Source organism: Ostrinia nubilalis, chromosome 2, assembly GCF_963855985.1.
Source record: "Ostrinia nubilalis chromosome 2, ilOstNubi1.1, whole genome shotgun sequence".
Taxonomy (NCBI): Eukaryota; Metazoa; Arthropoda; class Insecta; order Lepidoptera; family Crambidae; genus Ostrinia; species Ostrinia nubilalis.
In genome coordinates, this window is record NC_087089.1 from 944,709 (window position 1) to 971,125 (window position 26,417).

Genomic DNA, 26,417 nt, shown 5'->3' on the forward strand with positions numbered 1-26,417 from the left:
CCGGCACATATTTACCTAACATTATTATCTTCCGAAACGATTATAAAAATGTAATAGAACCTAATTGAACATAGGCAATAGTAATTGGTTTTTTGACCGTCTCACTGTTTTGTAACCGGCGGTAATCCCCTCACTGATTGCCCCAATTACACCAAATAGTAGTGAGTAGTACCAGTAGTACGTCATACCAAAATAACGAGTTGGGAAATGTTAATAAGTATAATTGAGTCAAAACCTCAAAACTGGCTCCCATGGTTGGAGTCGAAAATTACTATTTTGTTCAACAATTTACTCAAATGTGTTTCTTTAAACTAGTAGTTTTGTATGACTACAAACAAAACGGTACGAGAATAACACAAAACTAAGTTGAAAACACTTTTGAACTTTCTTGGTATTATGAAATGTGCTAACAGACGTGATTGTCGCTATATTGTATGAAGAACTAAGGGTCTAGTGTGGTCAATGACTTTTTTCATGGCCACAAGCTTTTTTTACCTAAGATTCAGCCTACGTTTGACCTCAATATGACCTAATGATAACTCTACTCTCTACTTAAAACGAATCAAAATTTCCTGAATATTTACATTGACACTAGACACAAGGTGGAACTTTATTATTTTTACCGTATTTATCTGCTAAATATTATAATTATATTGCCCTTAACCAAGTGTAAGGATTATCACTGACCTCGTTTTTATTAAGGGGAAGTTAAAGTTAAGTAAGTGATTAATTTTATGCCTTTCAAGGTACTATCGCTCTGAAACACAAAGCTTCCTGTAAAACAAGTTTGCTTTCAGAGAACTACGCTATTTTTGGAAATGAGTGGTTTATATTATTTTGTCCGATCAATATTGTAGACCTTTAACAATGAGGTCAAGTTCTTTCATACATTTAATTGAATTAGCCCTTCACTAACTAAAACACACGCATCCAACACAATTTATAATCCTACTTTTCTTTAATATAGCTTAAAATTTTATTGTTTTGTTATTTTAACGCTACTATATAACTATTTTGGTTACAAATATACGCAGCGTTAGCGTAAACATAGATATAAGTTCTGAAAATTGAATGTAGTCAAATCAGAAAGTCTAGCAATTCCAGTACGAGGTAGGTATACTTTATTCCATGTAAAATCTTAGATTACGAGTATTTTACGCATATCCACCGATCGGATCCGTGTGCTTACCATGAGATTACGTTAGTTGTGCTCGCTAGCGACTGCGTAAAAAAATGACATTAATTGTATGACATATTGTGCAGCGCCCCTAGCGGCTACTTTCAAGAAACAAAATCTTCATATAGATTTTTGACTTACTCGCTAGCGAGCACACCTAACGTAAACTCATGGTAAGTACACTGATGTCAGATGTCAGCTGTGCCATTGTTAGCCCTATCACAGACCCAGAAGTGAAAGCCGGTGTTTGCCCTGATGGCTGTGTGATCTGCGACGTTTAGCGCCGCCAGGTCCCGGCTCTAACTGCTGCTGTTTAGCGACCCGCCAATTGAAGGCTTTCTTTTCTTGGGAACGTTGATGACTTCCGTGGTTTTGCGTTTTATTCGTATTGCAAGGTAAGGTGGCAATCACAGGGGTATTGATTCGCATATCAGATTTTTTTTGAGCTGACCTTTGGCTCTACCTAGGTGTATTTGGTGCGTAAGTTATATTATGTTTTGTTTATGTGAGCTACTATCTTATTTCGACAGAAGAATTAAATTTGAAGACCTCAAGCTTAGAGCCCAAAGATTATGCATTGACGATTAAAAATCAAAATCTTTGGACACATTATACTGAGCCATCTAGTTCCCAATAAATAAAGAAATTATAGCCTGACCAGGAACATAAAAACCCTGGCATAGAGGCGCCTCAATTGCATTTGATAGTGCAACACTGAGTACAGTCGTACATGTGTTAAATTAATAGGCTAAATTTATGTATCAGGATTCAGGATTACGGGCTAATTTGATATTTTCATAAATGAACGAAAAATATTATTAAAGGTAACCTGGTTTAAACAAATTAAATGAAACCATCAATCGAGCTAGTAGGATTTATTTAATTATTCATCAATAAACAAATTCAAAATTTGAATATTCAACTGCAATGTCTGCTCATGAACGCTTCAAACTCGGTACTTCTTTCCCAATTCCATAAAATTCAAAACTTAGAAAGTGACAAAAAACTTTAAAATAGGTAGTTGAAACAGACTACAGCTAATTTTCATAGTGGACTGTACTATACGATAAACATGTCAGTCAATTTGACAACCTTTGTCGGAAACATTATTCAATGAAAATATTGTCCGAACCCTTAGTATTTCTCTTCGACAAATACATTAACACATCGTGAACCACTTTTCTTTCACGACTATAAAAATATTTTAGCAATTTAATTCACAAAATCAATTGCACACATTTAAAATAAAGTTTGTTTACACTTTGACAACAATAGACTGACATGCAAGGTGACATGTCAATGAAGTTTTCAGTTACTGTTGCCATTAAAAGAAATTAGTACCATTAGTTTTCCGCAACATGGCGAGGGTTTTTATGTTCCTGGTCAGGCTAATTAAAAAGAATAAAAAACTAAACTCTTTTGTTTTTTAATTTATTGTTGCGGAATTTGTCCACGCTTCAATGTCAACTGCTGACATCAACATGAATGAGTGAATGAGTACATTCCAGCAGCAAACACACACATCAATAAACGTCACCATTTGTAATGTTAGTTATTTCAGAAACAGACAGCGACTTCATCATATTGAAACCATTTGAAACACGGAATACTGTCGTCTATGCCCATGCTACTTAACTCTATCATAGATACCCCTTTTTGTAGGAATTTAGAGCTCGTTAAAAACAAACTTAAGCTCAACAGGTGCGCAAGATTCGGGGAAAGAATGCGTGTGATTGTCAGGCCAATGACCTGTCTTCCCAGTTCCCACTGACCAGGGATTAGTATCAATAAAAGATTTTTTACTCCCATTGTAGAAGCGGAAGAACGGTCCGGTTTTAATATCTAGCTGTGTATTGGATATAGCCACATATGCAACAGGTTGTTTGTTTAAGTATGCATCAAACAAAAAAGACTCATTCATTTGTATAATATTATTTACAAAAAAAAAGTATTTAAGTATGTTTATATCCGTTGTCTAGTACCCATAGTACAAGCTTGCTTAGTTTGGGACTAGAAGCGTAGTGTAAAATATCTAAGGATATTTATTTATTTATTTTGCTCAATGCAACAATTTTCCTCAAGAGCAGGAAGTTCAAATCTTTTAAAAAAACTGTTCCACACAAATTATCATCACTAATCAGTAGAGGACGTTAATTTTTTTTTAGAATTTGCTTATTGTTTCTGTTTCTGAAAGTTGTTGCATTTAAGCAGTCAAAAAATTTTACGGACACCCTGTAAATGAGGTTATCTCCAATACAGTTGTCTACTTATAAACCACATCATTAGTTTCCTGTAGTATTTGATTAATGGAGGAAATTATTAATTTCAATCTCGTTAGCTATTTGTCAACGCAACCTTATAAGGAGAAGCTTTATATATTATAGACTAGCTACTACGCTGATCGTTATTATGTGTTGCACTGCGTAATGTTTGATATAAATAAATATTTTAATGCTTGAATGATAAATATTTTTCAATTATTCTAGTCACCACAGTTTTAGCGTTGTCTATTTGGAACTAACATAAATTATTGGTGTAATAGCAAAATCAATAAAATCACTTTATGAAATTATAAATGAAATCCTGTGTATTACACGATCTGTCAACTATTAATTAAATTTAAGAATATCTAAATGGATTATCTAAATATCTAAATAAATTATCGAGTTTCTCCCTCACCAAATGTGTATTAATCATCTTTAGAAAAGTCATACATACCTTATGTATGAGAACTAAAATAGGTTTAAATACGGGTAATCTAAGATTTAATGATAGACCATGCCTTAAGCTACTGGATAATATTTTACTTGTACGTTTATAGTCATTTTAAGGAGATATGTAAAAAGTAAACTATAAAGTGAATATGTAATAATATAAATAGTGACTGAGTTTCTTGCGCTGCTTCTTCTCAGCACTGGCCCATTTATTGTCCTGAAGCAGTGGTAGGGTTAATACTGGGACGTGTAAAAGTGCTTTTTAAAAGCCTACTTGCATAAATAAATGAGTTTTTATAGATAAACTGAGAAACATTACAAATGGAGAGAGAGTTACAATAGTTAACCATAAGTTACCGGAGAGGAACGAAATGTCTTCCGGATCCATTACACATGAATCAATAATAATAATAATCATTTATTGCTTCATAAATGTACATAATTAATCAATAGTAAAGGAATCATTACTTCCACTGTCAATTATTACAGAACAAGATCGCAGTGCCACTAATAGTGTTTGATATTGTACTACTTTCAGAATTGAACTCATTGTCCGATAAAATAGTTAAAGATAAAATATGTGAATAAAATAATTCTGCAATGCTCTATTTAACTTCATTTGTTCCGGTGATTGTAGATTCAAATATATTTTTATGAATGATAATAATTTTATACAGGGTGTTAGGTAAATGGGTATATGAGCCGACACTAGCCTATGTTAACATGGGCATATAAATGGTATGGTGAAGTCAGAAAATTGATATCATCATTTTAATTATTTTAATTTTCATACAAATCGGATTTTATAAAATTTATTTTGTATGAAAATTAAAAAATTAAAATGATGATATCCTATTTCTGACTTCACCATACCATTTATATGCCCATGTTAACATGGGCTAGTGTCGGCTTATATACCCATTTACCTAACACCCTGTATAGGTAAAATACAATACAATGACAATGATATATCTACTACCTATTTACGTCATTAAAGGTTAGTTTGATGGCCCATGAAGCAAAAAAGTTCTTTACTGAAATGAGTATTAATTTTTAGGCCAAAAAATTTTGTTGCCCAAAAAATTTTGTTGTTAAAGTTGTCGACACGATAAGAAGAAGAAGTATTAATTTGTTTACTTTCTTGAATAAGCACTTTGGTTGCACTTTCATTCTAATAGTCCAAAAAAAACTTCAAAAACTTTTACTTTAAGGAAATCTTGTATTCAAAAACAATCCTTAAAATATTCAAATTCAAAACGGTAGGTATTTTTTTCGATGTGTTTCGGAAACGCAGTAAAGAAGTGCGCCGAGGTCGCGCGGACAGAGAAAGCGCTGGTCCCGCTTGCGCAAGCGCGCGCAAGCGACGGCACCGCGCGTTTTGGGTCAAGTTCGGATGCTCCTTATTTGGGCTGCTATTCTTCCAAATCGTTAGAGGCCATTCCTTTTTAGAAAAAGCAATTTTACATTTCCATTTCACCTTTAGACCGGTGTGATCTGATTATGAAATGATTCCTAATATGGATGTTACGAATACGAGCACATGGCTATTAAGTAGTTATACTAATTATAGCAATATAATGTTACGGTAATCGTCAGTTTTCTAGGTCAAAATTATAAAAAAAATCACATTTTCTCCTATGCCATACAAAAGACATCAACGCGCTAGAAGTATCGATTCATGACTTGGTAGTGTTTTTTCATTTCTTTTTTATTTAACTATTTCTATCACCAACAAAAACAACTTTTAGGTTCAAAAATGCTTTGTTATTTCAAAATATTTCATAGACATTTGCAAAATGCTAGCTTCTAATTCTGGTCTATAGGCCTACTCTTAAACAACAATAATTTGATTCTGTGCTCTGGAGGCTTCATTAAGCCGTTAATTGAGTCATGTCAGACTTCAATAGAAGCCTGACACCAATACACCAACACAGAAAGACAACAAAGTTCGCAAAGTCCAAAGGTTAACCAACAAAGTGATTCGCTTGTGCCTTAAGCCATACTCTAAAGTCAACATTAAAGGCCGACTGCCGCGCGTTATGGAATAGTGAAATTATTATTATTATAGTATCTCCTCATTGTAATGAGCTCGATAGGCTATTGAGGTTTCTTTTCTTTGATCAACTATGAATTTGTGACAATTTATGGTAACTAGAAGATTATTATTATTATACACTCGGCATCAATGAAATCGCACCTTCCGTGACCATTACTTTAAAGATTTTGTTCGGACACAGTCATCGTGCTTCACCAATATTGGAGTTATATGTAAACCCAATAAATAAACTTAAAGGAAAACACAATTATTTTTTTATTATCAACTAGCTTTTGCCCGCGGCTTCACCCGCGTATAATTTAGTTTGTCACATATCGTCATGAATTATTCTGGGTTATAAACAGTAATACTATAAAGTTTCATCAAAATCCGTTCAGCAATTTTTGCGTGAAAGAGTAACAAACATCCAGACATCAAGACATCCAAACTTTCACATTTATAATATTATAAGTAGGATAGGATTAATAGGCTAGCATAAATGTGACTTGAAAAAAATAAATGTTGCTCGTCACCTCTGGAACCAATTAGACCAATTTTTGTGGTTATAAAACCAAATAATAATCTCAAGTGTCCTCTTTAACAGATGGATGGAATTTAATAATTTTATAACCATAAAAGTTGGCTCAAGCGTAACTACCTGTCGCTAAGAAGAGACACTGAATCCTTCTTAAACACATTTTTGAGGAAAAAAACCTTTATTGCTGGGAAGTATGCATTATATACGCTTGAAAGTGGTTTTCGAGGGAGGTGCAATTTATTTGACGCCAAGTGTTGTTTGTACGCATCGTAGTTAGCGTACAATAAACGATACGATAGAAATGAAAAAGGCCGTATATTCACGGCCCAATTAGCTTTATTTTCATGTAGTAACATCTGAAACTACTCGTAATCTTACAATATAGCAGCGCAACATGACTAAGAGGAATTCCAATTTCACACTATGCTCTGTTTACTATGTTTCTACAACTTTCGCAGTTGGTTCAATACGCTTTTGCGAAAGAACCAATTACACATACTTACAAATATTTATTTGTAAGTACAACATAGGTACAGCTGTTCAAGTTAAACACAGGCATCTTATTATTGTTGTAATAGGGGTTGTTTTTAAATGTCACGTGCGATTGTTTTGGTTTTATAACCACAAAAATTGGTCTAATTGGTCCCAGAGGTGACGAGCAACATTGGTATTTTACTTTAATTAGCCTATATCTGCTGAAACACAGTTTTAAATAAAAGCATGAATGTTTGTGTACAAAAGAGTTTTTTCTGATATAATAACATGAAAAAAAAACAGTCTATCGAGGAAATTATTTTACTTCGAAAATAATTCATTTGTTACAACATACCTACTAAATATACATAATATGTTTGTAACCGATGTTCAGTTAGTAAAATTGATTGTAATACTACCCGTTATTATTTACTGTACCTTCGACAGCACATCTGCAGATTCTACACACATAATACGAGGGGTGTTCAAAAAGTAAAGTATTTTTTGCCATCAGAAAAATCGGAAAAAATTGGGAAGGTAGCTTGATTCTTCACTAGAAACTGGTAAAAAATCATTAAGTTCACCATTGCGCTTAAGAATTACATTCACCTGAACAAGACCAACTTGATGAGCTAACGTCTTTACATTATTATATTTAGCATGGATTTATACGAATTCATAATTACATACGAGTATTTAAACCTACTGTACAACAGTTTACGTATGATTTAAAAAATATAAATATTTTGTAAAATTGAGCTAAAACAGCATGACTCATTTTCTGTCAAAATTTTGGTATATGGGCAGAAGAGAAGACCAGCGCATAGGTAAAATAACCACGTTAGATTTATTCTCGCGTGTAGCTGACAGAGATTAACCCATCGCTCGCGCAACATTGACTCCGCTCTGACCCACAATCTCTGAAGACTACTAGGCCAGGCTAATGGTTTTATCCGTACACTCCGTAATTTGCGAGTCAACCGGCGCAAAAAGCAGCACATTATCCTGCCAGTCTTAGGAAACTTATTTCCCAACTCCAGTGAGCTACTGCGGCCATCGCTCGCTCCTGAGATGCATAGCAATGCACTGTACCTCTAGCACGAAAAACTTTCGACTTCGAATCGTTTGCGTATTCGAATAGCCATCAAAAGATTCAGTACGAAAACTACAAGCCCTTGTGAACGTGTCGTAAAGTGACTTTAGTATAAGAAATGGTTGCACGAAACTTATTTTGACAATCAAAATTGTCACGTTATCGTTTAATTCGAAGGTTTTATCGAATTTAGTCGAATACGCAAACGATTTTAAGACGAAAGTTGTTTTTCCATTTTTTTTTCTTTTGCTTTTTTACCTTTATAATGTTATTTTCTTTCTTGTAATTCCTTTTTATGTGTTAAAAAGCAATAAACGTTTTATTATTTATTTATTTATTCATGCTAGAGGTACCTACTGTCGTCACCGATACCACCCGCGTTATTCGATACTTCAGCGATTTACATGCGGCGGTGGTTCGTTGCAAAATATTTGTAACAGTTGCACTTGCGTGGATTAGATTCGCGAGTGCGCGCGCGCCGCCTAATGATGCGTCGGCGTATTGCGGACAGCAAGGTCAGATGCAATAGATAGTGAAATTCAACTTGTTACTGTTTTGTTGGGTACTTGTTTTTCATTGATTGAACTAACTAAACCATTCTATCGCTTCAATCAGTGATCACTTCTACAGCTACACGTCTCAAACAATTTGAACGGAAGCCCTTAATGGACTTAGTTAGATATTGCTTAATTTGCCTAGCTCATTATATGGATTTAAAGAAAGTTATTTTTATACATTTAGTTTGGGCATCCTTTTTTTTATCTCAAAACATCTTGCACTGCACTGATTTGAATTTAACTACTAATATTTAGTCGCTTAAAAAGGCCATCTACTTTTGGTGCAATTTATCTTTTTCCTCTTACTCATTGTCAATGAACGCTTTAATAAGGTAAATTATAACGCCGATTATCTTTGATTCGGTCTGAAACAATACACAGCAGCCGGCTCCGTCGCCTTGACTCCTAGAGAGACAGGAGCGGCGCCTTGACCAATATCTTTGTCGATATTATTCTATCGTTACTGCACTTACTGCCCTTCGGTGGCAATAGATTGTATACAAAATTCCTTTGTAATAAATGCAACTCATTGCATGCAGTTCTACTGAGCTAAGGCCCGATTCGACCAAACTTTTATCCGAGAATAACTCCTGGTGTAACTGGCACATTGACAGTTTCAGTATGGGAAATATGTCAAAACTGATGACTTATTCTGAGGTTAATATTTACTCTTGTTTGGTCGAATCCACCCTAAGTAATATACCCAAAATATACTTTTACTTACTTATTTTATTTGATTTCTTTTCGACATACAACCAACGTGTTCTAATTAATATTATAGTGAAAGTCCGATAATTTGATTAGAATTTCACTGATACTGGTATTGCGGTTGCCAAAATCTGCTAGTCCATTCTGTTAATGTATATTAACTGTTAATTGCCCAATTAACCTTTAGCTGGCGGAAATTCATAGTTCGAAAGTATAACATAAAATTAATAAGAAAGTAAAGAAATCGCTTTGATTTTTAATTATAATTGTATATCTATGTCGGACCTAACTGGGGCTATTGCCATGGTCACGAATTACAGACAATAGTAATAAAATAAGACTTTAAACTAAGTTCGTTATTTTCATCCGTTGGGAATGCAATTGTAATAAAAGCTCTTAGGGAAAGCTCCTACAGTTTACAATACTAAAACAATAAATGTCGTTTAGGATCTTGGACTGTCAAATAAATAATTCTGGTGCATATTTATCACCGTATCAGATTGTGATACCATTGACATTATTATAGCCCATCTTTTCGTCGACATTGGCCCGAATAGACTGGAAGTAAATCTTCGAAATGTCGCCAAAAGAATTCGAAAATGTCGAGGTAATTTTAATGTGCGTAATCTTAAAATAATAATGACGACTGACTGCAAAGTTGAAGGCACAATCACCAAGATGTTTATTTAAATGTCATTTAAAATTACACCCATCAGTATAATTTTGTTACTAAGTACCCGCTCAAAACCCGCACAGATGTCCCAACAAAAACCCCTTATAGCAATCATAAGCAATCACCTAATATACTTTAGAACCATGTACTCAAACTACTAAGTCCTTATTTTACACAATTTTTATAATTCCGGTTTAATGAACATTGCAATTTCACATTCTTAATGGCCATGTCCAACTTTTCAGTCATGCTTCATTGTTTCACACTCCTTCTGTTTCGTCATCGTAGATTTGGTCACGTAGACGACGTCACTACATCCTGGGTTTCCTCAGTTAGAATTATATGCTCTACATAAGTATGTGACCTGTTTTCGAAATAACTTGAATAGTTGATTCGTTTGTTTTTAGGTGTTGTTTAGGCAACATCCTTTGCGAGTGAAAAAGGACAGGTGAATTACTGTGCACGCGAACGTTTGCAATTGAATGTGGTTATCTAAAGAAGTCTGTGGTCAGGCTGTTAGTGATATAAAGGATGTTTTGGCTTATCGTACACATCTAAATTGTAAAACTCGGATTTTGACGCATGGTTAAAAGATAATGGAAACACATTAACGCAATTAAATTAAAATTAATTCAAGACTGAAAATCTATCTTCTTAGGCTATACTCAAAATGATGTACAGATCGTTTCATTTAGTTACTATGTAATATGATTTAATATCCAAAATTATAAATAATTTTACCAAGATAAGCGTAACACACTTGTCAGGAAAATAAATGCTTATTCATTAAAAATCAAATTAGAAGTGAGTGTTACAACTTATCAATTAGCAGAAACTACTGGTTCATGTAATGAAGAACAGATGTTACTTTTAACTTACGAGTACATCACGTGATCTTACTTTTCCCTCTCATAATGAATCGTGGTTATAAATTAAGAAGGTATTTAGTCCAGACAATGAATGGTTTAACGACGGTGTAGGGGGAAATGTGTGAAACACAATTTCTGACTTAGGGACTTTATTTAGAGTAGTTAGGAGATGAACATGTCAAAAGTCCCTGACCTTAGCCCTTGAGCCGGCGGGGAGAGGGGGGTTTGAAGGTACCATTTTTCGGTTTTTCGCTTAATCCTCGGAAACTATGCGTCCTAGTGACATGACTGCTATAAAAAAAAGCTTATTTTTGCTACAGTGAGATAATATTTTTATATATTTCCCCCAATAATGCTTTATTGACTGGACTAATTGGTATTGACCTTATAACAGTTACTGAGATATTGAGCCCGTTATATCAGCAAAAGTGTCGTGTCTTTAGCCGGCCTCATTAAAGTGAGCTGAATCGAAACAATATCCATTTCAGATGATAAATAACCGACAGAGGTCGAAGCGGTGACCAGCCTTGACTCGTGGTGTTGCACCTTCGCACCACGAGGCCAGTTCTGAGGAAGTGAAATAAATTGAAAATAACGTACATCAAGCGATCTTGTAACAAATCATTGTACCGACGACAGCATCTTACATTTACATACTTACTTATAGGCTGAGTTGCACCATCTAACTTTAACCGTAACGATAACAATAACCGACGTTTTTGGGGTTTGACGTTTGTTAAAGTTCTATTTACTGAAACTTTTTCATTATTAACTGCATTTAAGCTTGATGTACTGTTGTCTGTAATTTTATGATTAAGAAAGTACCTAACGAGAACTCACTATTTGCCAGGGGAGGGATAAGTTAACAAACTAACGTAGAATTATATTGCATGCTATGAGATAGATTTCTCCTACCTACTTGCACCTCCAGTAATCTGTCCTTCACATCCTGCCTACACTGTCATTAATAAATAAGGTCTTCTACCGGGCTACGATGCGCTCTATGATAAAATCATATCGTGGACGACAAATGTATAGGCTTATCTACCTTATTATGGTGCAAAATGCATTGATAAAAGTTTATCGTAGCGCACAGGCCTACTGGCCTAAGATGTGAGCTACGATAAACTTTGATACCACTTGTACTTTGATACAACTTGTGATAACAATTATTATAAATACGTCTGTAGTTGCTCTTTTGATAGCTAAATATATGTTTTTAGTAGATTTTCCTGTAGGTATTGACGTTCATAATTTTTAACCCGAAACAAATGAGCCTTTAAAGCATTTGATTTTTGATTGATTGAATAAGGTCAACAGTTCCTCAATTTCGTAGATGCAATAGTTGCGTTACAACTTTTTCATAACTGGCAGAAATAAACAAACAGTTTTTACTTAAATATCTATGATTTTCTTAATGATCTATTGTGGTTTGGGAGAATCCATAAATTACACAGTGGTTTAATGTTTTATACAATAGTTATAACAAATTATAGAAGATGTGCTCATTCCCTAGATACGAGTAAGTTACGATTGATGAAAATGAAAATTGTAATACAAGTAGACGAAACAAGAATACTTTTCAACAAAGAGTTTCAGAATCGGATTGTACCTACAAAGAAACACCCGCTATATTATTTTAAATTCATATAAGTAATTACCATTATTAATTGAGGTTCGTTGAAATAAAAATGCGAGTTCCTAAAAAGATCGATCTTTCGGTAAGAGGAAATGCAGTATCAGGGACACAATGCGGTGCCATCAGAGAACAATTAGGGTTGGCAACGATACATTATTATTGTTATACATACTTACTTAACTTTCAGTGACATTAACATAAAGGGGTTAGAACAAAGCAAAAATGATTTTTACTAGGAGAAGCAGTTCACTCAGTTTGTTTAGACCCGCGTTAAAGTTGCTTACTTTTTAATATTTGCTTAATCATTATGAAAATTCTGTCTACGGTTTATTTAAATCACTCAAACATCATGACAATCACGTCTCAAAATAGGTACTACCATAACCTACTCAGTAACCATACCCAAAAAATACTAAGGTTTGCAAGAATAACACCTACTACTTATAAAAGCCTTAAAAATCACCTTCGAAGGAGGCAGCCCTGTGCGTTCAGAGGCGCTGCGCCCGCAAATGTCATGGCGTCACAGTAGGCTTCCGGGAGGAAGTGCGCTCTTGAATGATCGTTATCTTGAATGGATGCTTTCTTTTTTGCATTATTATTCAAATTACTCACGAGTTCAAGGATCATAAAATGAACGCTGTACAAGTAACATTCTTGTGGATTCGGTTTACATGCTCTACAGGCCAGACGGGTTGAGGAGCCCTAAACAGGAAGAATAGGAACAGTCCTTTATATACTGCCGGAACCACAAGGCTAGTTTTATACTGGGTGATTTTCCAAACAGTTGCCAAAATTTTTAGTTAGGTCTATCGAACACTATAACAATATTACATTATCTTAATTAATCTTAAATATTTTTTGATGAAAAAAAATTGAAGATTCCATTCTCGGGTTCGGGTGCCCTTAAATTAAGTTTTAAAGGAAGGATCAAGTGTTTACAAAATCATCTTGTAGTAAAATGCTCTAAAATGTGATTATTTTCATTACATCTCACGCATCAAAAAAGTACACAACACTGAACACAAAACTGAAAAACAATTGAACATATCATTTTATTATCCAATCAAGCAGATAATTAAATTAAAAATGAAACATGAGCTGCTGGTCGGAAACAGACAAACGAACACTTGTCGTATCGCCGATATTACACTTATACATTGTTTAAACGTTTCTCTAACGGGAAGTGAATTTCTAGATTACTATTATTTAACATGCTTACCTACTGAAAATGTATTTGTGTCTTCTGACTTCGGAATGTTAGTCAATTCGTATTGTTTACTTCAAGTTTAGTCAGTACAGTTTTTAACTTTTAACGATGTTTAAAAGTATAAAGTTAATGTTATTTTTTATTCTATCACTGAAATCCGTACTAGTTTTCAATTATGTAACTACAAATTAATAGCTTTCAAGTTGTAAAATAAATAATGAATTGCTAAACAGGTGACGTCATAAGATATACAAAATTTATAGAAGAATAGCGTTTAAACAACTCGTAATCAGCCTTTTATTATTTCTAATCGCATAGTTTAAACAGCTGTTTTCTTAGATTTTAAGCTTCCGTGCCTAACAAGGAAAATACGGGACTTTTATATGTACCTAAAATCACTTTGTTGTCTGTCTACTACTTTGAAATAGTAGGTATTTCAAATGCACTGTTTTAAAAACTAACCAATCGGACTAATTCATTGTATTTAAATCTTAGTTGAGGAATCACTGGCTACTAAGATACAGGTTGTAACCTAGTTTAGTAGTCATAGTCCAGTCATTATAGTAAGTTCACCTCGGAATTCGAGATACCCAGCTGTAAGTCTGTAAATACGTGTATATTGACACCCTAAAAGTTGTCTCAAAACCTACATATGGTAGGGTGTAAGCAACTATTAAATTTCAAGGTCAACGGTCACAAAAATCGGTTTTTTGCGCTTTTTTTAGAAATATCTCATTTCCTGTGGGTTTTTTGCTATTTGTATTTATTATCAATATTGTAGAATACTAAATTCTCTACAAATTTTGTTTAAAAACTTTTTTTATACGGTGAACCGTTTTCGAGATAGAGGGCGGAGAGCGCGCGGTCACTGCATCACTTCAGGTCTACTTAAGCGGTTTAGATTTTTCATACAAAAGGATTTTCCCGGTAATTCCTGTGGGAATTTCGGGAATTCCTTGTTGTAACTAAGCTTTGAGTTTACTAAGGTACCTACATGCCAAATTTCAAGCGTCTAACTTCCGTTAAGCGTTTAGATTTTTCATACAAAAGGATTTTCCCGCTAATTCCTGTTCCCGTGGGAATTACTAAGTATACTATAACCTGCCCAGGTGTATGAAGAATAATTGTACCAAGTTTCGTTAAAATCCGTCGAGTAGTTTTTGTTTCTATAAGGAACATACAGACGGACAGAATTCTATACATGAAATATATTTTCAAAATAACTATCAGGGGGTGATTAGTGATCGATACTGATGCCAAAAATGCAATCAGTAAAATTTTTGTCTGTCTGTCTGTCCGTCTGTATGTTCCTTATAGAAACAAAAACTACTCGATGGATTTTAACGAAACTTGGTACAATTATTCTTCATACACCTGGGCAGGTTATAGTTTACTTAGGAATTCCCACGGGAACAGGAATTAGCGGGAAAATCCTTTTGTATGAAAAATCTAAACGCTTAACGGAAGTTAGACGCTTGAAATTTGGCATGTAGGTACCTTAGTAAACTTAAAGCTTATTTACAACAAGTAATTACCGAAATTCCCACGGGAATTAGCGGGAAAATCCTTTTGTATGAAAAACCTAAACCGCTTAAGTTGACCTGAAGTGATGCAGTGACCGCGCGCTCTCCGCCCTCTATCTCGAAAACGGTTCACCGTATAAAAAAAGTTTTTAAACAAAATTTGTAGAGAATTTAGTATTCTACAATATTGATAATAAATACAAATAGCAAAAAACCCATAGGAAATGAGATATTTCCAAAAAAAGCGCAAAAAACCGATTTTTGTGACCTTTGACCTTAAAATTTAATAGTTGCTTACACCCTACCATATGTAGGTTTTGAGACAACTTTTAGGGTGTCAATATACACGTATTTACAGACTTACAGCTGGGTATCTCTAATTCCGAGATTCTTACCTAATTTAAGCTTAAATGACTGGACTATCATGGGACCCCCGATTATCATGCTATTTTTTGTAACCTTTGCATAGTAATACATGCTTAATGTAACTTCTGGTTCAAATAAACGTTTTTATTTTTCTTATTTACTTTATTAATTGTTTTTGAACTTGTTCCAGTGGAGGACGCGAGCGGGCGCTACACGTCGATGTTCTACTGGGGCAACAACTACTGGACCGGCTCCGCGGAGCTGTGCCAGATCCTCAACCAGCAACATGCGCCCGCGCCCAGGCACAACAGTGAGTAAATTTATTTTATTTTATTTATTTATTTAATAGGACAACCAACAAGACATACACTAGAAGACAATCAATATTTACAACGTATTTAAACTTACTCTAAGTGCTGCCTTAGTTATAGGTTGCCACGGCATGCAATAGTGGACTTATACATTTAAACAGTGTCTAGACTAAAAGAAAAGAGTTTCTTCAGCGAGTACCTATTATTTAGCTGGAATAACATTTCGCCAGCGACTTGAAGCGAAGCCGTTTAGGATTTTGCGCTTAAATGAAGGTAGCTTGTCCCGAAAGAAATCAAAATCCAAATCGAGGTTCCTTGAGATACTGTTAAACTGTTATTACCTTTCTTTTCTTACACTAATTTTAAGATTACGTTTAGATATTAGAACATTTACCTAATACCTCACAAAAGTAAGATATGTATGGTATAAATCTACGACCTTTTGCTTGTTGAACGACTGCTCTGACTGAACGTTGTTGCACTGAACCGAATCGTGTACCGATTTGATAATTCTGTCAATTAGTAGGTAATGTAAGTCAATTTCTTAATGTAGTTATTATGTACTTATAAATGTTGCACATTCTATACATATTATATGAACCAGAGCATAACTAAAGCTTTTAATAAGTTTATAAATAGCTTTAGTGCATTGTAGCAAATTACTGATGCAATATAAAGTGCAATGGCGACTTGAATTACTGAGAGCTGGGCGGCCAAGGACATTGTTAATAATATTCAAAGTTCAAAATGTTCAAATAGTATCACTATCTAATTATTGTTGGTACTATTAATATACGTAATCCAAATAAAAAAATGCTACGCACCTTGCTACTTCGTCTTCTAGGTAGGATCATCTCCATTTAAACCACTGCAGCACTGCCACTTTGCAACACCGTCACTAATCAAAAACAATAAAGAATACATTTTAGTCCCTTGTCTGATAAGTATTCTATAAATTCAAATTCAAATTGTGTTTATTGAAAAATTCTGAACTCAAAAACAAAAATAATTCACAGCGCGTACTGACTGACTAACAACGCACCCAACACTGACCGATTTGGCAACTGGAGAATGCATGAAACCGAACTACCCTCAATTTTATAAATAAAAATATTCTAGCTCCTAACACTACTACCAACATTCAAATACAGAATACTCATGTTTGTTTAAATTATAAAGTTACAACCTAACTACCTACTTTTAAACGAAAACCCATTGTTATTTACGATTGATTTGCAATAACTAAATTAAGATCATCAAGTCATCATCACACATATTGAACAACACGCTCTAATAATCGGCGAAACCGTCACTTCTCAAGGCTAGGTTCAATACAAATATTATAATACACCAACATAATGATAGTAATCAAGCTCTGTGTTAACTGGTGGAGGCGTTGATATTCGTGTCGGTTGCAATATGATTAATGAGTTTGGTGTTCTTAATTATTCGTTTAGTTATGATGTCTAGCAATTTAGCATGAATGGATCTAGCTTATGCTATGTCGTTTTTTTTTGTGTGAGCTGCATACGCCACTTTTGACATCGCATTATGGGTTTATAAGGACACAGTATTGAAATGAAAATGACGTCAATATTATTTCATTTTAGTCTAGACAAAATAGTTTTATAAATAACTTTCGATAATTATGAATATTATGCACTTAAATCTTAAAATATACACTTTATTTTTATTTTATTTATTTGGACGACCAACAAGACAAACACGTATACAAGAAAATTAATTATTATAACTTAAAGTGTTCATATTTTTTCTCGTTTTTTGTTGTCCCTTCGTTTATTGTTCCAAACTATTATTACCACAGATATGAGATAATATAACTTCAAATAAGATTGACATGCGATTACGATATTCCTAATTTCACACGCCAGCCGTTTCTAAAACATGCTATTTGAAGAAGTTTGTCAGGTAGCCAAGTATTTATCTGTTAACTGGCTGGACCCGAAAAACCAGGCTGGTCTTCCGGTGTCCCAACACCGTATTTATTTTCTAGCCATGCCCTAAGGTTGCCACACCGCGTAGAACATAGCATTTCACCCTCGCAACTTTGTGGCGACACCTTTCGTCCCAAATGACGGTTATTTTATGTTGCCAACCATAAGTACCATACATCGGAAACTGCACCATTGCATGTCACTAGTTCACCCCCTGCTTGTAGGTTGTATTACATACTAGCTTTTGCCTGCGGCTTCACCCGCGTGAAATTTAGTTTGTCACATATCGTCATAAATTATAGCCTTTGTGTTATTCTGGGTTATAAATAATAATACTGTAAAGTTTCATCAAAATCCGTTCAGTAGTTTTTGCGTGAAAGAGTAACAAACATCCAGACATCCAAACTTTCGCATTTATAATATTAGTAGGACTAATGTCCAATGAAGAATGGATACTTCAATCGATGAAAGATTTTAATGAAGTTATTTTATCGCGTTAATGAATTCAATTCATATAATCTTCAAAGAGAAGTGTTGTAAAACAGCTAAAACTTCGTAACAGCTTGAACTTTTAACTTTATAACTCCTTATAAATATGTGCTTAACCAACTAAAAACATTTTTATTTATGAATATAAGTAACGTTAATTTGGATAACTCAGTATTTTTATCTCCAGTCTGCAACAGATAACCAAACTGCAAAGTCAATTAACTACTCGATCGTTTAAAGTAAGTTATACCTTTTTTAAATATCGCAATCCTAATTAGCATATATACACTATTTTACCTCCAAAATGTTTTAAGGTGACTGGGAATAAACATTTTAGGATATTCTCAAATTGGAAAGTTCATATTTATCCTTGTAAAGAAGTAAAAATGATTAGTCTAGTGTTTTAATCAGGGTTTCATCATCATCATCATCATCATCATTTCAGCCATAGGACGTCCACTGCTGAACATGGGCCTCCCCCAATGCTTTCCATGTTGATCGATGGCTCCCCTTTATCTGGTAGGATCTTGTTACGCACAAATTCATTTGGCATAACTCACTTGGCATAACCTTCTTTAACCGAATACTTATAAATAAGGCATAAACATTGTTAAATTTAAACATCGTTTGGCAGAATGTTTATAAGCCCGAATTTCAATGGCATACTTTTAAGATAGCAGAATTTTATTTGACATAATTTCGATTAGCATAATGTTTATTTAGCAACCTAATCGGGGTTTATTTAAATTATATCCAATATTAAACCAAACGATTAGCCAACCAGCTGACAAGCACGGAATTCCCAGCGTTGGTAACTCGGCTAACAATACGCAAGCGTTGCGCGCCAGAGGCTGATGTAACGAGCCGGGGCTCCTGCACTGGGTCAAGGGGAGGCGCTGACCGCACGCGGATGCGGAGCTTTTGAGGCTTTTGACTACGAAAGTAAGCTACACTCTACAAAGGTTCTACTTTTATTCGCAGAACTTTAGCAATGTTTATGCCCTATAAATATTCGGTTTAAGAACATTATGCCAAATGAGTTATGCCAAATGAATTTCTGCGCAACGAGATTCTGCCAGCAAAGGGGAGCGAGACCTCTAGAAAAGGTCGAAGTCTGTGACTAGTCCAAATGTTAGAATTTTATCCATCACAGGCTTGGATCGATGTTTTTGAGTTTGAACCGACTTCTAAGTTTCACATTATTATTTATTTAAATACAAGGCTAGTCAACTCAATAATTTGAAACAGTGCATGATTCAATCTGCATGAAAAAATCAAGAAATCAATAGGTCAATGAACTATGATTTTAAGAGCATAAACAGAATTATTGCGTATACTCGTATATAGCATAACCAAACATCTCGAAATCTAAATATTGGTATTTTATTGTTTGATTTACCTAAACCAATTCGAAAGAATGATATCACTGTGTAAATACACAGTGATATCAAATATTGCAAATATTGGTGTAATCATAATTTTAAATAATGTACACGTAATAGGTAATACACAATATTAATGATATGCATCTTAAGCATACGGGTAGTGCGGAACTTTCCACGAAACACCCTGCTGGCCTTGCTATCACAATTAGGCGGTGTCTACTTCAATAAACCTTCATTTATTATACTTTATACCGACTCCGTTACTGGTATTGTCACAAACATTTTAATTGACATACATAGTAAGGTCTTTTTGAAGGTACAAACGTGACAGATTTATGTCATGGCACTCATTTTTAGGGCTTTATTGTTTTTTAACCAATTGAGATTCAAAGACTTTGTAGTGTCTTTTATTATATTCGTATTGAAATATCGCTATATTGTCGCAATATTTATTTATTTATTTGCAATAAAACGATTGAAATGGTTAAGTTGTGGTTATTTGCAACGACTTCGTATTAATTCAGCGCGTTGATGTCTTTTGTACTGAGCGTTGAAATCTGCGCGTGCGCGTAGCATTGTAACCAATTTGTAACTAAAATAATTGCGTTGTTAGCGGACTAGTAGGTGGGTGTTTATGGCAATTGACAAGATAATAAAGTTAAATACCTAGGATATGGTTTCATCACCCAAGTTAATTCATTGTTATCGTTATTGTTATGGCCAAATAAGATGTAACATGAAGAAATAAACAGTAACTTACAGGTGGTCAGTTAATTCCTGGGGGTCTCCGCAATTTCACACTTGTAACTTTTAACACTGCACTAATTTAAGTATACTCGATATAAATATAATCGCACATAATATAGCCTAATCACGACCTTAACTACAGACATCCCGAAATAATACGAGTAATATCAAAAAGATTTAAAAAAACATTTAACTTGTGACCAACACTACATCCAAATGACCTGCACTGACGAACGTTTTGACTTTTAATTATGAATTCAAAATAAAACCGAACTACCCTACCATTTTTATAAAGCCTAACCACTTTTGACAGAACATTTTTCTCAAAAAATATTAGTTACGATTGAGATTTTTGTACTATGTCCTTATGCAATAAAGTTTTTAATTAAAAAAATAGTTACCGAATGCTTCTTACTACTGGACTATAAAAACCATGACCCCCATACAGTTTAACGGCTACAAAGGCGCCTCAATTTGTTTAAGAGCAGTTTTACGTTGATATGTCGTACCACACTGATAAATTCATTCAGGCACTCGTATTACTTCACAAAGTGAACTATTTTAGTGTCCTTAGGACAAAAACATACATTTTGTTGTGAAAATAAAGGGAAAAAATAGTCAAGAAATATGAAATACAAACATTACTCAAGGGATCCCACTCTATCGACAATCTAGTGAATGGCAATCGACGACGATCTAGGAGGAAGTTGTGAAAACCCTTGAGCCTCCTCTTCATCAAGCAGTGGACGTCCTTTGGTTAAACGAATGAAAAATTAGAATCTATACTAATATCTATACTAGTCTATACTTACTATTATTATAAATGCGAAAGTAACTCTGTCTGTCTGTCTTGCTTGCTTTCACACCTAAATCACTGAACCGATTTTGATTAAATTTGGCATAAAGATAGTTTGAGTCCCGGGAAAGGACATAGGATAGTTTTTATTCCGGTTTTTGAAACAGGGACGCGCGCGATAAAGTTTTTCTGTGACAGACAAAATTCCACGCGGGCGAAGCTGCGGACGGAAAGCTAGTATTTTATATTCTGTTGTAAGTAACCACATAATTAATGGTTGTTGTTCCAGAGAGCAGTGGGTCGCAGATCTTCAGCGAGTGGCGGCAGGACGTGTCCATGTCGGGCTTCGGGCCGCCCTTCCAGGCCGCCTTCTACACCGTGCGCATCAGCGTCACCAGCGACATCGAGGACATCGTCAGCACCGTGAGTACCTAACTTACCTTTTTTTCGTTAGGAAATGCATGAAGTTGCATATCCACTGGCCCGGGGGAACCAGTGGGTTATGTCAGGCTCTCCCTGCCAGATGGGCAGGGCCTACTCACTAAAACCTGACGGTGTCCTCCCGAAGTCTTTGGGACGGAACTGCGAGTTATTATTCGAGCTGGACGGCCTACACATTCTTTCGCGGCTCCGTCCCAGTACCTAACTTCTCATACTAAGGCCCGTTTTCACCATCAATCCCTTACTTTTAAGTGACTCCTATGAAAACAAAATTCCTGTTGTGTTACCATAGTTAAAAATTAGGGATTGATGGTGAAAATGGGCATAAGTTTTCCTAAATTTAAATGGTAGGGAATTCCTTGTACCTACAGTCAGCATCAAATACCTAGTCCGTGTGTTCGTTCGTGGTCAAAAAGTTGACAACCTTATTCAATTGTAACAAAGACGTGTTGCGAAGTTTTTGGCTACTTTGGGTGTCACGAACTATTTGACGCTGACTATACCTAATTTCATTTGAACCTTCCAACATAGAGTACCTACCTAAGTAAAGGTAGAGAGGGTAGGGTTAGCGATAATTCTCTACGTAACTAGCAGACCACAGGCCTCAAAACATTTGCTTGGAATTCCATAAAAATCTTAGAGAAATCCTGGAGCCGGTTTTAGCCACAGTTCAGAGGTTTAAAGACATTCTGATGTTACCGTAAGGAAAACTGCATCCGAAATTAAACTGGATGCAAGTGGCTGGGCATAGAATTCGGTGGAACTTGTGGAAGGTTGAAGAGTATACAGATATATAGATGTTTCTTTAGATGACAAAAATATCATTGATAGCCTAAGATCATAGTAGACGTTAGTAACTAACTAGGTAATATTGTCATTTCCAGCGGCGCACGCTGCACCTAGGCCTGTGCCTGCCCGAATCCTGCTCGCGCGAGCGCGTGGGCGCGCTGGTGGGCGCTGCGCACGCGCCGCTCCTGCGTCAAAGCGTGGTGGCCGTCCGCTCGCCGCAGCATGGCGGATACACCTACACAAGTGACCCTACCTTCCAAGTGCTGCTGTGAGTCTATGTCTTCTTAAGATGCTATATCTTCTACCTTGCTATTCGGTCGCAGCTAGGGTTGCCAGGTCCAAAATCTCAAAAGCCGGCTTTGTGTTTCATTTGGCCGGACATGTGACGGGGGGGGGGGGGGTGCAATTAGTGTCAGCTCATGAGTGAGTACTATCATCATCGGTTGCTAACCAACATCCTGATGCGTGCGCTTCATATGATTATGTGGCTCGCCAAATAAAAAGCCTAACAAAAGCCGGACAGGCCGGATAAGGCAGTATTTGGCCGGACAAGACCCTAAAAAGCCAAACATAACCGGCTAAAGCCGGACGCCTGGCAACCCTAGTCGCAGCACCGCGGCTATACCTACACAACTACACGAGTGACCTTACCTACTTGATTCTACTTTGGGTACTTGTTTCTTCTGTCTGAACCCTATTTTCCACGTAAGTAATTCTAAGGCTTGTAATTCACTTGCTATTCGGTGGCCGTGGCAGCACGGCGACTATACCTACACGAGTGACCCCAGCTTCCAAGTTCTGCTGTGAGTATACTTATGCCTTCTTTCTTATGGCTGTGCCCTATTTTCAATCGTAACCCCGCCACTCTTTCCCACCTCTGCAACTGTAGAATCTACAGGTCCCTTGAAAACCCGTAAATCCCACCACTGCAACTGCAGGATCTACAGGCCTCTTGAAAATCCGTAACTGTATAAATATAGTCCTTTTTTCAATCGAATTGTTGCGACAAAATTTTCTGTGGAAAAGATTGGTTCCTCCTCTTTGCCAGATAAGATCTAGATTTGTTCCGTTCGATTCTAGCATTGTTGCTCTTGGAGGCAAAATCACACGATTGACTCCCTCTGAATTGGGAAAATGTATTGGGAATTTACGTTTTCTCCTATCGGAGGATTAAGTTGGGATTGGCCTTTGTGTAAGTATAGGTAGGTTGGACAATTAAATCAAGTTGATTAAAAAGTTGACCATAGAAGACAGATGATATGATGATATGATGATGATGATGATGATGATGATGATAGCCGACCAATAGTTTCTTAATAAGGAGGCGTTAACGTAACGCATGATCATGCACTTATTAGGAGATTTTTAGAAATGTTTCATACACTTGCTCATGCGAATCCGGGGCAGCCAAGCAATATAATTGCGTATATTTATTATGACAGCGTGGGTAATTTATGTTTATTACTCAATCATACATCACTGGTTGAATGGATGTTACTAAGCAAATGTAACTGGCAAACTAAAGGGCTACGCGATAGCATCTTTTAATTTCAAAAATGACTAAATTCAACCCAATTTTCATTAAATGCAATCGGAATTTAAATTGTCCATTTATAAAATTGCAGTTACAATACCTAACTACAGCACAACAAACATTACCTAATTAAGTATTTACGTTTGGTTGTTTTGCAACGCATGTATTGCGTTAACAACAGCTACCATTTTGTTACAAATAATAAACCCAGCCGCGGGCGGATTTCAGCGTTTGCACGACTACACGTAAATGTGACCCCAATCCCAACTATAATATTATAAATGCGAAAGTAACTCTGTCTGTCTGTCTGTCTGTTACGCTTTCCCGCTTAAACCTCGCAACCGATTTTGATGAAATTTGGCATAGAGATAGTTTGAGTCCCGGGAAAGAACATAGGATAGTTTTTATCCCGGTTTTTGAAACAGGGACGCGCGCGATAAAGTTTTTCTGTGACAGACAAAATTCCACGCGGGCGAAGCCGCGGGCGGAAAGCTAGTTACAATATTATGCAATATCTATTTAATGTAATGGACACTGACTCATGTTGATTATGGTATTAAAAACTACACAGTCAAATAATGGAATTACAATGTGTATGTCAATACTTGACCTACATGAATCTCACATGAATGCCATGCGTCAGGGGAGTATCTATAGTCAACTGCTTAGCTGGTAGTCTGCAGAAAATAAGATAAAAGAAATACAAGTAATAGGTTCGGGGATTGTCAATGGGGAATAGTGGAATAAGCCAACAAATCTCGTTATCTATCTATATAAATAAAAATGAATTGATGTTCGTTAGTCTGATTAAAACTCGAGAACGGCTGGGCCGATTGAGCTGATTTTGGTTTTAAAATGTTTGTCGTAGTCCAGGGTAGGTCTAAACGGTGAGCAAATACGCGCGCGATATTGTTTTTCTGTGACAGACAAAATTCCACGCGGGCGAAGCCGGGGGCGGAAAGCTAGTTGGAAATATTTTTCTTTCCAGCGGTGTTTTGAGCGCATAATTAATAGACACAAACCGTGCAAATCGCTTTACTGAAGAAAACCTATTCCTTTTCCTTCCTATTTTCTAATAATGTGTCGAAATTTTGTTTGTTTCTACCTTTAAAATTCTCATACTTTTATAATAGTTATTTTCTTAAATGTTATTATAATGTATTTATTTATAATATAGACCATTGTATGGGGTGGAGGGTTGGTAACCTGAGACACAGGAATCTTCCTAGTTCAGGTATCAACCCACCAACATTCCTACTTTTTGTTTTTCCTGATTGTTTGTTATCTCAATATTATCTGTTATATTGGTGAGAAATAAACATTACTTTACTTTACTTTACTTTCCAGCGGTGTGTCGACCGCAGTAGCTATACTGCTGATCGTGGCGACGGCATACGACCTGCGGCTGGCGCGCGAGGTGCGCCGGCGCCGACGCCGCGCTGCCAATATGGCGGCTGCCGACAGCGGCGCGCGCGGCGACCTTAAGCTCGACCTCAACGGGCTGGACGACATTACTGTTGCTAATGGTAATATAATAGAAACATAATATTGAGATACACTGGAATACTTACCAGTGAAAAAAAATTCGCTGTAGCGTACATCCTTCCTCTTCTTCTAAAATTAATAACCATGTGGTTTCACAGGTAATCAAAATCAGTTGTGATCTTTTGGAGTAAGAATTACCTTAGTTGTCCCTCACAAGTTTGCTATAGAGATCTTTAAATATTTCACATGCAGTGAAGATACGAATGCTAATAGTCTTCGTGAATTTTGATGTCATAATTTATTGCAGGAAAATCAATGTACAACGTGAACAACAACATCGCAATCAACAGCACTCATTCGGAAGAACGGTTGACTGGAGAAACTGCGTCTACCACTGACGATGAACTCAAACTAAGTAAGTTGTTTAACATAGACAAGTAGGTTCCCAACTTCCCAAGATACCTTTAAAATTGACAATTGCATGTGATAGTTCTTCATGCCACCTTTTTAGTTCTTCCGCATCTTGAGGGTGCAGACTGCTTTGAACCAAACAATCTAGAATTTGTTGGAGGAGGCCTATGTTTGTCAATGGACGACCAATGGCTGATAATTTTGATCTGATAGTTGAGTAAATGTATTCGTCACCAAACTACTAAATTCTTGCCTCCAGGCATCTGGTCCGAGCTGCTGCTGTCGTTCTCGATGAAGGCCAACATCCTGCAGATCTTCGACCAGAGCGTGGGCGCCGACACCGTGCCGGTCGTGCACGGGCTGCGCTCGCTGTCCATGGTCTGGGTCATCTTCGGGCACACCTGCATCGTCGTGTTCAAGGTGAGACACCGAATTAATGTGCAGGTTGAACCAATATAGAACTGCCATAAATAATGGTGATCATGCTCAGTGGTGTGTCTA

At 35.9% G+C, this 26,417-nt stretch overlaps 1 protein-coding gene across 1 annotated transcript in view; it reads left to right on the forward strand.

Annotated features, from left to right (window-relative positions):
* Window positions 1–26,417, forward strand: part of LOC135077950 (uncharacterized) — a 47,009-nt gene that overhangs the window by 15,899 nt on the left and 4,693 nt on the right. Inside the window, exons 2-7 of the mRNA XM_063972493.1 lie at window positions 15,764–15,883; window positions 21,546–21,679; window positions 22,582–22,754; window positions 25,368–25,546; window positions 25,813–25,920; window positions 26,176–26,336. Coding sequence (XP_063828563.1) covers window positions 15,764–15,883; window positions 21,546–21,679; window positions 22,582–22,754; window positions 25,368–25,546; window positions 25,813–25,920; window positions 26,176–26,336 — 875 coding nt within the window. The remainder of the gene's footprint in view (window positions 1–15,763; window positions 15,884–21,545; window positions 21,680–22,581; window positions 22,755–25,367; window positions 25,547–25,812; window positions 25,921–26,175; window positions 26,337–26,417) is intronic.